At 39.1% G+C, this 13,434-nt stretch overlaps 1 protein-coding gene across 1 annotated transcript; it reads right to left on the reverse strand.

Annotated features, from left to right (window-relative positions):
* Positions 1 to 9,470: 9,470 nt before the first annotated feature.
* LOC119805529 (PCNA-associated factor-like) lies at positions 9,471 to 9,806 on the reverse strand. The gene has a single exon (XM_038317480.1). The coding sequence runs from the start codon at positions 9,804 to 9,806 to the stop codon at positions 9,471 to 9,473; it is 336 nt and encodes a 111-aa protein (XP_038173408.1).
* Between the last annotated feature and the right edge of the window lie 3,628 nt (positions 9,807 to 13,434).

Raw genomic sequence — 13,434 nt, forward strand, 5'->3', positions numbered from 1 at the left:
AATAGACAAATGGATCTGCAGGAAAGAGCATGTACTCCTCCTGCAGAAGACCTGCTTTACTCTCTAACACCCAAGGCAGGCAGCTTACCACAACTGCCTGTAATTCCAGTGCCAAAGGAGCCAACACCCTTCTTTGAACTCCACAGCCACCTATGTTCACACGCACATACTCCCACCCAAACACACATACACTCATAATTTAAAGATGATGAAAACAAATCTAAAAGAAAAACAAACCTAGAAGACCTCGGTATCAGTTTAATACAGCTACCTTCACAAATTGCTTCATACTTGGTGGTTAAAGCCACAAAAATTTATTTTTACAGCCAAGAAGAAAGAAGCCCAAAACCAAGATATGAAAGTGTCCTTCTGGAGACTTGGGAGAGAAAGTGCTCTATACTTCCTTCTTTGCTCTGGTAGCTGCTTGCAGTCACTGGTACTCATTGTAACTGTACCAACATAATTACTATTAGTCTTCACAAGGTCTTTTGTCTGTGTCTCAAGTCTCCCTCTTTTCTGTTTTAAAGACAATAATAAAGACACTTATGAATACTGATCTTAGCCCAAAGTGATCTTATCTCATGATGTATACCTTAATTATATCTTGAAGACCTTTATTTCAAATAAGATCACATTCTGAGGTAGACATACCTTTTAGGAGGAAATAATTGAACTCACTATATGGTCTTCATAAATGGATTCAAATAAATTTCCACATTATATTATTATGGTGGTTTGAATAAGAATGACCCCCTGTATACTCATGTATTTGAATGCTTAGTCACCAGGGAGTATCTTTGATAGGATTAGAAGGATTAGGAGGTATGGCCTTGTTGGAGGAAGGATGTTATTGGGGGTGGGTTTTAAGGTTTCAAAGCTTATGCTAGGCCCATTTCTCTCTGTCTCTGCTTGTGCATCAGGATGCAGCTTTAAGTCACTTTTCCAGCACCACGGCTACTTGCCACCAGGTTCCCTGCCACAATGATAATGGATAATTGGCTAGGCCTTTGAAAGTGTAAGGAAGCCCCCTAGTAAATGCTTTCTTTCATAAGAGTTGCCATAGTCATGGTGTCTCTTCACAGCAACAGACCAGTGACTAAGATAATCACTAAATTCATATCACTCATTCTGCAATTTGTTAAGAGTGATTGTATTATTGTTTTAAAATAAGGATGTAAAAATAAATAATTATAAAGTATTCACATTTCTTTTGGTACCAGAGATTTACCTCTGGTCTCATGCACGGGAAACATTCTAACACTGATCTAATGCCCTCCCAAAGCAGAGGATGTTTACATCATTAGGACCAAGATTTTACTGTAAAGAAGAGGATGCACAAGAAAAAAACTGTACTTTTACATTTTAATTGAAAATATCAGTAAAAGAAAAACAAAGAAAATCAATGAAACGAAAGCAAGTTCTTTATAGAGATCAATAAAATTGAATTTTTCCCTTTTGCCCACACTAACACGAATATTGGCATAAAGCTATTTATAGTATCTCCTTTACTAACTTTTTAATGGCTGTGAGGACCACAGTGACAAAAACCTCTTTAGTTCTGCATTTTATGTCTTCTGTCTTGAAACTGGCCAATTTGCTACATCTTTTTGTTCTGTCAGCTAGGGGAGACTCAAATGTTAATGGAAGCATGTTGAAAGGGTAAAGGAGACAGACTAGGAAAACACTTTGTGATTAAAGTTATGACAGCCAGAGCATTAAAAAATTGAGCAAGACAAAGCTGGGCATGCTGTGGTATGCTTGTAATCCCAACCTTTAGGAAGCTGAGGCAGGAGGATATCAAGTTGGAGTCCAGTCAAGGCTACCTAGTGAGACCCAAACTGTGTGTGGCAGCTTCTTTGTTGGGCTATACCTCAACTGGCTTCAGAGTGCTAGCACCTAGCCCTAATCCACCCTTTGTTTAGCTGATACCCACTTGTTTCTTTCGTTGCCCTTTGTGAGTCTTATCTGAGTTTCCCAAGGATACAAAGTCTATGCAAAACTTAATTGGGAAGAAAACCCAGAAGACCTTGTTCAAATAAATTAAGAAGAAATGATACAGTTGAAATAATATTTTTTGCTATATGTGAAATACTTGATTCAGGAGGAAAAAAAACACTGTAAGCTTAAAACATTACACCGTATCATTAAATCTCCATGACAACAAGGAAATTTGGATATTGTCATGCTTCAAGTATGCCTGCAGGGTGTAGTTCAGTTGGAGAGCACTTGCCTAAGATATGAGAGGTCCTGGGTATAGAATACAGAGAGAGAGAGGGGAGAGAGAGAGAGAGAGAGAGAGAGAGAGAGAGAGAGAGAGAGAGACCTTTGGTGGGTCCAATGGCAGGAGAGGAACGCGGGCAGGAAACTGAATATGCCACACAAAGAGAGTATGAATCTAGAGTTTATTAAGAAGAGTGTATTGGGAGGGTAGAGGGGGAAGGGAGAGTTACATAGACTGGGAGAGGGAGAGACAAAGAGGAAGGGAGGGATGGAGAAAGAGAAAGGAGAGATGAGAAGAAGGAAGAGGAGAGGAGAGGAGAGGAGAGGAGAGGATTAGATGCAGATTAAACATTCCTCAGAAATACTGTGTAGGTGTTGTTGTATGCTTTCATGAGGGTGCTCATTTTTGAAAATGTGTCTGTGATTAGTGATACTAATTTTGTACCTTAAATTAGGGTGATTTCTATGGGTTAAAGGGCAGTTTTGGTAAAGAGTGAACTCCGAGCAGAGGAGAGGAGGGGAGGGGAGGGGAGGGGAGGGCTGGAAGGGGAGAGAGGGGAGGGAAAGGGAGACAGAGATGGAGAACTGTCTCTTCTGAAGAACTCAGGAAAAGAGAGGGAGACTGGGAGGAGGAGCTTTTCTCTTAAAACGACAGTGTACCATCTGCCATGCAGGCAGGTGCAGAGCATGAGGCAGTGGGCCAGGGTGTGCCTGAATAGCAACACTGGATTCAATCCTATCACTGCCCCCACAAAGGAAATTACACCTCAGGGAACTCACTAACAGAAGATTGCTAACCCTCTGACTAGAGTGGTCTAGATGACAGGGAATGTTTGTGAAAACTTTGATATAGACCAAAGATTTCTTTCTTAGATGGAAAAGTAAATGATCTATCTTGTTTCCTTTGGGTTTCTGGGCCTTTCCTTGTCCTTGTATTGCATTGCAACCATGTAAATGATAGAATGATGCAATCAAGTCTTTTTCACAGATGTAGAACATGTCTGATCGAGATGTAGTTGGTTGGGGCCCTATGAATACTGACTAAGTGAAGCCAATCCATTTCAGCATTTGTTCAGCCTGCTTATATGTCTGCCTTTTGGATTTTCTTTTGAGCCAATTGACACATTTCAGTATTTCCCACATGAATTGCTAAGCTAAATAAAACCTTGACACATGTCCATTTTCTACTTGAGAGTCCTGAGTTCACTCTTTACCAAAACTGCCCTTTAACCCATAGAAATTACCCTAATTTAAGGTACAAAATTAGTATCACTAATCATAGACACATTTCAAAAATGAGCACCCTCATATGATGGAGAAAGCATACAACAACACCTACATGGTATTTCTAAGGAATGTTTAATCTGCATCTAATCAAGTTTTCATATTTAAACTTTCTTTTACAAATTAATTGTGACAAAGAATGCAATTTCAATGTTGTAACAAGAAAACAAAATGATCTTAAGGCAGAGAGCAAAGCATTTTGTAAAATATTCAATCATTCTTCTCTAAAAGTCAATATTGAGAACTAAGATAAAAGAAAGTCTAAGTTTAATGAGACTGGAGAGGAATCATTTTAAAAAATAGTCAGTCTTTGTATTTCTGTTTTAAAAAGAGCTAGAGAGGCAATTTGTAAGCAATTGAAGATGTTTGCAAGGGGAATTGTAAAAGTTGTTTCTCATTTTCTTAGGGTTTTGTTATCATTATAAATACATCAGAGAAAATTATTTATTTGAAGATTGTTCTGCTTTGAGTGTTTGTTTGCTTTAAATTCATGTGTTGAGATACTCAACTGCAAGGTAATATATAAAGAATTTGGTGTGTTTAACAGCATGATTAGATTGTGAGGACTCTACACTATAAGGGAAGTACAAAAGATGACCCTCTGTGAACCAAGTATCAAGAGGCCCTCACTGGATAATCTTCTACCTTTATCTTGGCTGTCCCCACCTCTAGAACTAAGAAAAATAATTTTCTGTGGTTTGTATGTTACTCAGCCTATGATAGTTTGTTTATAGGAGAGAAGTACCATGATATATGGCCTTTAAAACAGAATAGAGATGAAGCAAATATGGTAAAAGGTTATCAGTTGTTTAAACGAGTTGATAGATATAAGGTTGTTTGGTTTCCTAATCTTTCTATTTTGTTCTATGTTTAAACACACTGTGTTGAATAAATATTTCTGTGAGGAGGCTCCCTATACAAATCATTGATACCAATAACAGCTTGGGAAGGCACTTTCTTTACATTTGGTTTCTTTCTGCTAATCACCCTTTTTAGCACCTGTGAGAGTTAATATTAATTGTCAACTTGACAAGACCTAGAATGCCCTGTGAGATAAGCCTCTTGGCATTTCTGGGCTAAACTGAAGTGGGAAGACTCACCTTAAATGTAAGTATTACCATTCCATGGGCTGGGGTCCCATACCAAATAAAACAGAAGAGAGCTGAATATAAGCATTTATTGGCTCTACTTCGTGGCTGTGGATGCAACGTAACCAGTGATCTGAAGCTCCTGCATTCATGACTTTCCCACCATGATACTCAAATAAACCCTTCTTTCCTAAGTTGTTTTTGTTGGGTATTTTGTCACAACAATGAGAAACCTAGTGGACTGTTCCAACTTCATGGCCCATTAAGCTCCATGTACAGCATTCAACTACTTTGTGAGTCTAAAAGTCCCAAAGTCTTCTACATTTCTTCACAAGAACCAACACAGCCAATTCTGTCGCAGTAACAGTCCACTTCCTGGTATTAACTTTTTACTTATAGCTTGATTATAAGTATACATACATATATTATAGATTATACTTACTATTTAGCTTAGTTACTTTTCTATTTCTTTGATAAAATACCACAACCAAGGTAACTTATATAAGAAAGCATTTAATTGCACTTACGGTTTCAGAGGGTTAGAGTCCATGATGGCGGAGCAAAGGCATGGTAGCAGGAACAGCTGAGAGCTCAAATCTTGATCACAAATGGGATACAGAGAGAAAACACTGGAATTGTAATGAATCCTTTAATACCTGAAAGCTAGCCCATAGTGACACACCTTCCACAGGACCATGCCTTCTAATTCTTCCCAATAAGTTCTACCAACTGGGGATCACATATTCAAGCATAACCTATGAGAGCCATACTCATTTAAATCACCACAGGATGGATATGATCGAAATACATCGTATACATAAATACAATGCTCAAGCAATAAATGAAAAGATTTTAATTTTTTTTCCTCATTTTTTTATTCAAGATTTCCATCTCCTCCCCCTTCCCTCCCCTCCCTTCCACCCATACCCCCACTCCACCCCTCTCCAAAGACAAAGAGCCATCAGGGTTCCCTTCACTATGTTAAGTCCAAGGTCCTCCCAGCTCCCCCTAAGTCCAGGAAGGTGAGCAACCAAACTGACAAGGCTCACAGTGAGCCCGTCCATGCTGTAGGGTTCATGTTCATTGCCATTGTCCTTGGTTTCTCAGTCCTCCTCCACCGTCAGCCACATTCAGAGAGTCCGGCTTGGTCCCCTGTTCCATCAGTCCCATTCCGACTGGACTTGGTGGTCTCCCGTTAGATCTGTTCCACTGTCTCAATGGGTAAAAGCACTCCTCACGGTCCTGGCTTCCTTGCTCATGATCTCCCTCCTTTTGCTCCTCATCAGGACCTTGAGAGCTCAGTCTGGTGCTCCTATGTGGGACTCTGTCATTTTCTCCATCCAATGCCAGGTGAAGGTTCTATGGTGATATGCAAGATATTCATGAGTATGACAATAGGATCTGGACATTTCTGGCACCCTCTCCTCAGCTGCCCTAGGAACTAGCTGGGGTCGTCTTCCTGGACACCTGGGAACCCCTCTAGAGTCAAGTCTCTGCCAACCCTAGAATGGCTCCCTTAACTAAGATATATAGTTCCTTATCCCCATATCCACCCTTCCTATACCCCAACCATCCTATTCCTCCAAGCTCTTCCCATCCTCCACTTCACCCTTTTCTCTCCCCATCCCCCCCATCCCACCCCACCGCCATGTTCCCATTTTTTGTCCGGCAATCTTGTCTACTTCCAATAACCAGGAGGATAACTATATGTTTTTCTTTGGGTTCACCTTCTTATATAGCTTCTCTAGGATTTTTTACAAATTATAGGCTCGATGTCCTTTATTTATGGCTAGAAACCAATTATGAGTGAGTACATCCCATGTTCCTCTTTTTGGGCCTGGGTTACCTCGCTCAGGATGGTGTTTTCTATTTCCATCCATTTGCATGCAAAATTCAAGATGTCATTGTTTTTTACCGCCGAGTAGTACTCTAATATGTATATATTCCACACTTTCTTCATCCATTCTTCCACTGAAGGGCATCTAGGTTGTTTCCAGGTTCTGGCTATTACAAATAATGCTGCTATAAACATAGTTGAACAAATGCTTTTGTAGTATGATTGGGCATCTCTTGGGTAAATTCCCAATAGTGGGATTGCTGGGTCCTGGGGTAGGTTGATCCCAAATTTCCTGAGAAACCTCCACACTGCTTTCCAAAGTGGTTGCACAAGTTTGCATTCCCACCAGCAATGGATGAGTGTACCCCTTACTCCACATCCTCTCCAGCAAAGGCTATCATTGGTGTTTTTGATTTTAGCCATTCTGACAGGTGTAAGATGGTATCTCAGCGTTGTTTTGATTTGCATTTCCCTGATTGCTAAGGAGGTTGAGCATGCCCTTAAGTGTCTTTTGGCCATTTGAACTTCTTCTGTTGAGAATTCTCTGTTCAGTTCGGTGCTCCATTTTTTAATTGGGTTAATTAGCGTTTTAAAGTCTAGTCTCTTGAGTTCCTTATATATTTTGGAGATCAGGCCTTTGTCTTTTGCGGGGTTGGTAAAGATCTTTTCCCAGTCAGTAGGCTGCCTTTTTGTCTTAGTGACAATGTCCTTTGCTTTACAGAAGCTGCTCAACTTCAGGAGGTCCCATTTATTCAATGTTGCCCTTAATGTCTGTTCTGCTGGGGCTATACATAGGAAGTGGTATCCTGTGCCCAAATGTTGTAGAGTACTTCCCACTTTCTCCTCTAACAGGTTCAGTGTGTTCAGATTGATATTGAGGTCTTTAATCCATTTGGACTTGAGTTTTGTGCATGGTGATAGACACGGATCTACTTTCATTCTTCTACAGGTTGACATCCAGTTATGCCAGCACCATTTGTTGAAGATGCTTTCTTTCTTCCATTGTGTGCTTTTAGCTCCTTTATCAAAAATCAGGTGTTCATAGATTTGTGGGTTAAGATCTGGGTCTTCTATTCGATTCCATTGGTCGACTTCTCTATTTTTATGCCAATACCAAGCTGTTTTCAATACTGTAGCTCTGTAATAGAGTTTGAAGTCAGGGATGGTAATGCCTTTATTAGTTCCTTTATTGTATAAGATTGTTTTGGCTATCCTGGGTTTCTTGTTCTTCCATATAAAGGTGATTATTGTCCTCTCAAGATCTGTGAAGAATTTTGATGGGGTCTTTAAGGGGATTGCATTAAATCTATAGATTGCCTTTGGTAGTATTGCCATTTTTACTATGTTGATCCTCCCAATCCAAGAGCAAGCGAGATCCTTCCATTTTCTGGTGTCCTCTTCAATTTCGTTCTTCAAAGACTTAAAGTTCTTGTCAAATAGGTCTTTCACTTCCTTGGTTAGAGTTACCCCAAGATATTTTATGCTATTTGTGGCTATCGTGAAAGGTGACGCTTCTCTGATTTCTTTCTCTGCTTCCTTATCCTTTGCATATAGGAGGGCGACTGATTTTTTGGAGTTGATCTTGTTTTTTTTTTTTTGTTTTTATTTTTGTTTTTTTTTTTTTTGCAAAACTGCGCATTTATTTTAAACATTACACAAAAACATGGCTGCTAAGAACATGGATAATTTTGAAAATTGATAGCCTGTCAGTAAACAAAACACAATGAGAAAATCAAATATATCAGTTAACATAGTGGCACATACTTTTGATCCCAGCATTTATGAAACAGACAGATCTGTGAGTTCAAAGCTAGCTTTCTCTACAGGCCACTTAGAGGCTACATAATGAGATGCTGCCTTAAAATAATTAGTATACGTATCTCTTCAATGATCAAACCATCTTGAGAAGTAAAGGGGAGGGCAGTAGTGGCGCATGCCTTTAATCCCTGCACTCCAGAGGCAAGTGGATCTCTGTGAGTTAGAGGCCAGCCTGGTCTAGAGTGAGTTCTAGGACAGCCAGGGCTACACAGAGAAACCCTGTCTTGAAAAAAACCAAAGAGGGGTGGGGAAGGAGAGAGAAATGAAGGGGAAATTTTAAGGACTTGAGGCATAAAACTTGATTTATAGCATGAATTGTCAAATTTTTTACTCCCAACTTTAAAAATATTGGCAAAAACCGGGCATGGTGGCAAAGTCTTTAATCACAGCATTCAGGAGGCAGAGGCAGGTGGATCGCCGAGTTCAAGATCAGCCTGATCCATAGAGCGAGTTCCAGGACAGCCAGGACTACACAGAGAAACTGTCTTGGGGGAGAAAAGGAAAAAATACATATGCAAAAAGGTAATATTTTATGATACTGAAATGAATGTATATCCAAGAAAAATTCTTTTAATGTATCCATGAAATCTTTGCTCCTGATTCTTTGGTATTGTTTTTGGTTTTTTTTTGAGACAGGGTTTCTCTGTACAACTGCACTGGCTGTCCTGTAGCTCCATTTGTGATCAGGCTTGCCTCCAACTCAAAGAGGCTCACCTGCCTCTGCCTCCCGAGTGCTGGGATCAAAGGTGTGCACTACCACACCCAGCTGACATTTTATCTTTGCCCCCCCATTTTAAGAAATGGCAAGCGATTAAATTCAGTTAATACTGATTTTTTTTTAATGTGAAAAAGACTAAGTTGAGTTTTTAAAGCAAACAAGCCATAACAATTTGGCACTATTTCAATAACGAAGTGTCCATAATGTGGTATTAGTACAAAGATCTAAGCAAATCTCAAAGACAGTAGATTAGTAATTAGAACATCATGCAATGTTGATTTTAGCAAGAAACTTAACAGGTAAAAGAAGCATCTTATTACATTATAAATTCGAGTATGCAATTATAATTTACAAATTATAAAAAAAATCCTCCCTTTTTACAGCCAGTTGTTTTGAATGGCTACATGAATGCGTAGTCAACAAGTCAAATAAACAAACACATCTACCCAAGTTTACATCCCAGAATACCTAAGTAAACTGAAGACATTATTCAGATGAGTAAGTTCTATTCATTTTCGTCATCTGGGTGATCAGGTTGCAAAGGACATGCTTTTCTTTTCGATGTTCCTAAGCCACTGCATCCTGCTTCCTCAGGAACCTGGTTCTCTTTTTCAGGATCTTTAGGAGACAGCCTGAAGAATTCTCCAATGCCTTTTTGCCACTTTGGAGTTGGGCGCACACAAACTGGATTCCCTCCTGCATACTTATTTTCAGCTTTTCTCGACGAACACGATGAAGAACTGGTGACAAAGGTGGAGGAGCCAAGCACCTTCCTGGGGGCTCGAGAAGCCACCACTTTTCTGTAGGCTCCCGAGACATAGTTTGCTTTGGTCCGCACCATGTTCACACAGGAAGAGACAATTCGCACCAACGCCCCAGCTGCGGATGTCTTAACTGAACAAGAACCCCTGGAGTTGATCTTGTATCCTGCCACGCTACTAAAGGAGTTTATCAGCTGTAGGAGTTCTTTGGTGGAGTTTTTCGGGTCGCTTATGTACACTATCATATCATCAGCAAATAATGAAAGTTTAACTTCTTCCTTTCCAATTCGAATCCCCTTGATCCCCTTGTTTTGTCTTATTGCTATTGCTAGAACTTCAAGTACTATATTGAAGAGATAAGGAGAGAGTGGACAGCCTTGTCGCGTTCCTGAATTTAGTGGGATGGCCTTGAGTTTCTCTCCATTTAATTTGATGTTAGCTGTCGGCTTGCTGTAAATAGCCTTTATTATATTTAGGAATGACCCCTGTATCTCTAATCTCTCCAAGACCTTTATCATAAAGGGGTGCTGAATTTTGTCAAATGCTTTTTTCTGCATCTAATGAGATGATCATATGGTTTTTATCCTTCAGTTTATTTATATGATGGATTACATTGATAGATTTTCGTATGTTGAACCAGTTGAATTCTAATTTCCGTATGTTGAACCATCTCTGGGATGAAGCCTACTTGATCGTAGTGGATAATTTTTCTAATGTGTTCTTGGATTCTGTTTGCCAGTATTTTATTGAGAATTTTTGCATCGATGTTCATAAGTGAGATTGGCCTGTAGTTCTCTTTCTTGGTTGAGTCTTTGTGTGGTTTAGGTATCAGGGTAATTGTAGCTTCATAAAAGGAATTTGGCAATGACTGTTCTGTTTCTATATTATGAAATACCTTAAGGAGTATAGGTATTAGGTCTTCTTGGAAGTTCTGGTAGAATTCTGCATTGAACCCATCAGGTCCTGGGCTCTTTTTGGTAGGGAGGTTTCTGATAACAGTTTCTAATTCTTCACGACTAACAGGACTATTTAGAGCATTTACCTGGTCCTGGTTTAACTTTGGTATATGGTACTTGTCTAAAAAAGTGTCCATTTCTTTTACATTTTCCAATTTTGTGGCATACAGGCTTTTGTAGTAAGATCTAATGATTCTCTGAATTTCCTCTGTGTCTGTGGTTATGTCCCCTTTTTCATTTCTGATCTTATTAATTTGTGTGTTCTCTCTCTGCCGTTTGATTAGTTTGGCTAGGGGTTTGTCAATCTTGTTGATTTTCTCCAAGAACCAGCTTTTTGTTTCATTGATTCTTTGAATTGTTTTCTGTGTTTCTATTTTGTTGATTTCTGCCCTCAGTTTGATAATTTCCAGTCTTCTACTCCTCCTAGGTGAGTCTGCTTCTTTCTTTTCTAAAGTTTTCAGGTGTGCTGTTAAGTCTCCAATGTGTGCTTTCTCCGTTTTTTTTAAGTGGGCACTTAGTGCTATGAATTTTCCTCTTAGCACTGCTTTCATAGTGTTCCATAAGTTTGAGTATGTTGTGTCTTTATTTTCGTTAAATTCAAGAAAGACTTTAATTTCTTTCTTTATTTCTTCCTTGACCCAGGTGTGGTTCAGTAGTTGACTGTTCAGTTTCCATGAGTTTGTAGGCTTTCTGGGGGTAGCATTATTGTTGAATTCTAATTTTAATCCATGGTGATCCGATAAGATGCAGGTGATTACTAATACGTTTTTGTAACTGTGGAAGTTTGCTTTGTTACAGAGTATGTGGTCAATTTTCGAAAAGGTTCCATGAGCCGCAGAGAAGAAGGTATATTCTTTCCTGTTTGGGTGGAATGTTCTATAGATGTCTGTTAAGTCCATTTGGTTCATTACCTCTATTAAGTCTCTTAATTCTCTGTTAGGTTTCTGTCAAATTGACCTGTCCATTGGTGAAAGAGGAGTGTTGAAGTCTCCCACTATCAGTGTGTGTGGTTTTGATGGCTGCCTTGAGTTCTAGTAATGTTTCTTTTATATAAGTGGGTGTTTTTGTATTAGGGGCATAGATATTCAGGATTGAGACTTCATTCTGATAGATTTTTCCTGTAATGAGTATAAAGTGTCCCTTTCCATCTCTTCTGATTGATTTTAGTTTGAAGTCAACTTTGTTAGAAATTAGTATGGCCACACCCGCTTGTTTCTTAGGTCCATTTGCTTGATAGACCTTTTCCCAACCCTTTACTCTGAGTAGATGTCTGTCTTTGTGGTTGAGGTGTGTTTCTTGTAAACAGCAGAATGTTGGATCCTGTTTTCGTATCCAATCTCTTAGCCTGTGCCTTTTTATAGGTGAATTGAGTCCATTGATATTAAGCGATATTAATGACCAGTGGGTGTTAATTCCAGTTGTCATTTTTTTATTTGGTAGTAGAGATTGTGTGTTTCCTTTCTTTGCGATGTGCTGGTGAAGGGTCGCTAGATGTCTGAGTTATTTTGAGCAATGCTGGACTCCTTTGTTTGTGAATTTCCTTCTATTACTTTCTGTAAGGCTGGATTTGTGGCTATGTATTGTTTAAATTTGTTTTTATCCTGGAATATTTTGTTTTCTCCATTTATAGTGAATGAAAGCTTGGCTGGGTATAGTAATCTGGGCTTGCATCCATGGTCTCTTAGTTTCTGCAAAACATCTATCCAGGACCTTCTGGCTTTCATGGTTTCCATAGAGAAGTCAGGTGTTAGTCTGATAGGTTTACCTTTATATGTTACTTGACCTTTTTCCTTTGTGGCTCTTAATATTCTTTCTTTATTCTGTATGTTTTGGGTTTTGATTATAATATGGCGAGGGGATTTTTTTTTTTTTGATCCAGTCTATTTGGTGTTCTGTAAGCTTCTTGAACCTTAATAGGAATATCTTTCTTTAGGTTTGGGAAGTTTTCTTCTATAATTTTATTAAATATATTTTCTGGACCATTGAGCTGTATTTCTTCTCCTTCTTCTATCCCTATTATTCTTAGATTTGGTCTTTTTATTGTGTCCCCGATTTCCTGAATATTTTGTGATGAGAATTTGTTGGATTTGCTGTTTTCTTTGATCAGTGCGTTTATTTTCTCTATGGTATCTTCAGAATCTGAGATTCTTTCTTCTATCTCTTGTATTCTGTTGGTTATGCTTGTTTCTGTAGTCTCTGTTCGTTTACATAGATTTTCCATATCTGGCTGGCCCTCGGGTTGTGTTTTCTTCCTTGCCTCCATTTCAGTTTTCAAGTCTTGCACTGTTTCCATTATCTGTTTGATTGTTTTTTCATGGTTTCCTAGGATATCATTTACGGATTTACTCAACTCTTCAAACTTTTTGTTATTCTTCTCGTCCATTTCCTTAAGGGAGTTTTTCACCTCCTGTTTAAGGGACTCTATTGCTTTCATAAAGTCAATTTTTTCTACTTCTTCTTGATTAGTGTGTTCAAGTCCTCCTGTATAACTTCGTTGGGTTCTGGTGCTTTCATGTTGTTTTTCCAATTGTTGGAGGAATTCTTGCATTGGCGCCTGCCCATTTCTTCCTCTGAAAAACCCCCTTTTGGTCTTCTTTTAGAAGTTCAATTCCCCCCAATGAATTCAATTAACTCACCCCAATGAATGATGGATCCTCTGGCAGACTGTCAGGTCTCCTTGTAGGCCAAGCAGCTAGCTAACAAAGGGCCTGCCTTGCTGGAGGCAGGCTAATGAAGGAGGGGACCTCCCACC

The sequence above is a fragment of the Arvicola amphibius genome, chromosome X (genome assembly GCF_903992535.2).
Source record: "Arvicola amphibius chromosome X, mArvAmp1.2, whole genome shotgun sequence".
NCBI classification, from domain to species: Eukaryota; Metazoa; Chordata; class Mammalia; order Rodentia; family Cricetidae; genus Arvicola; species Arvicola amphibius.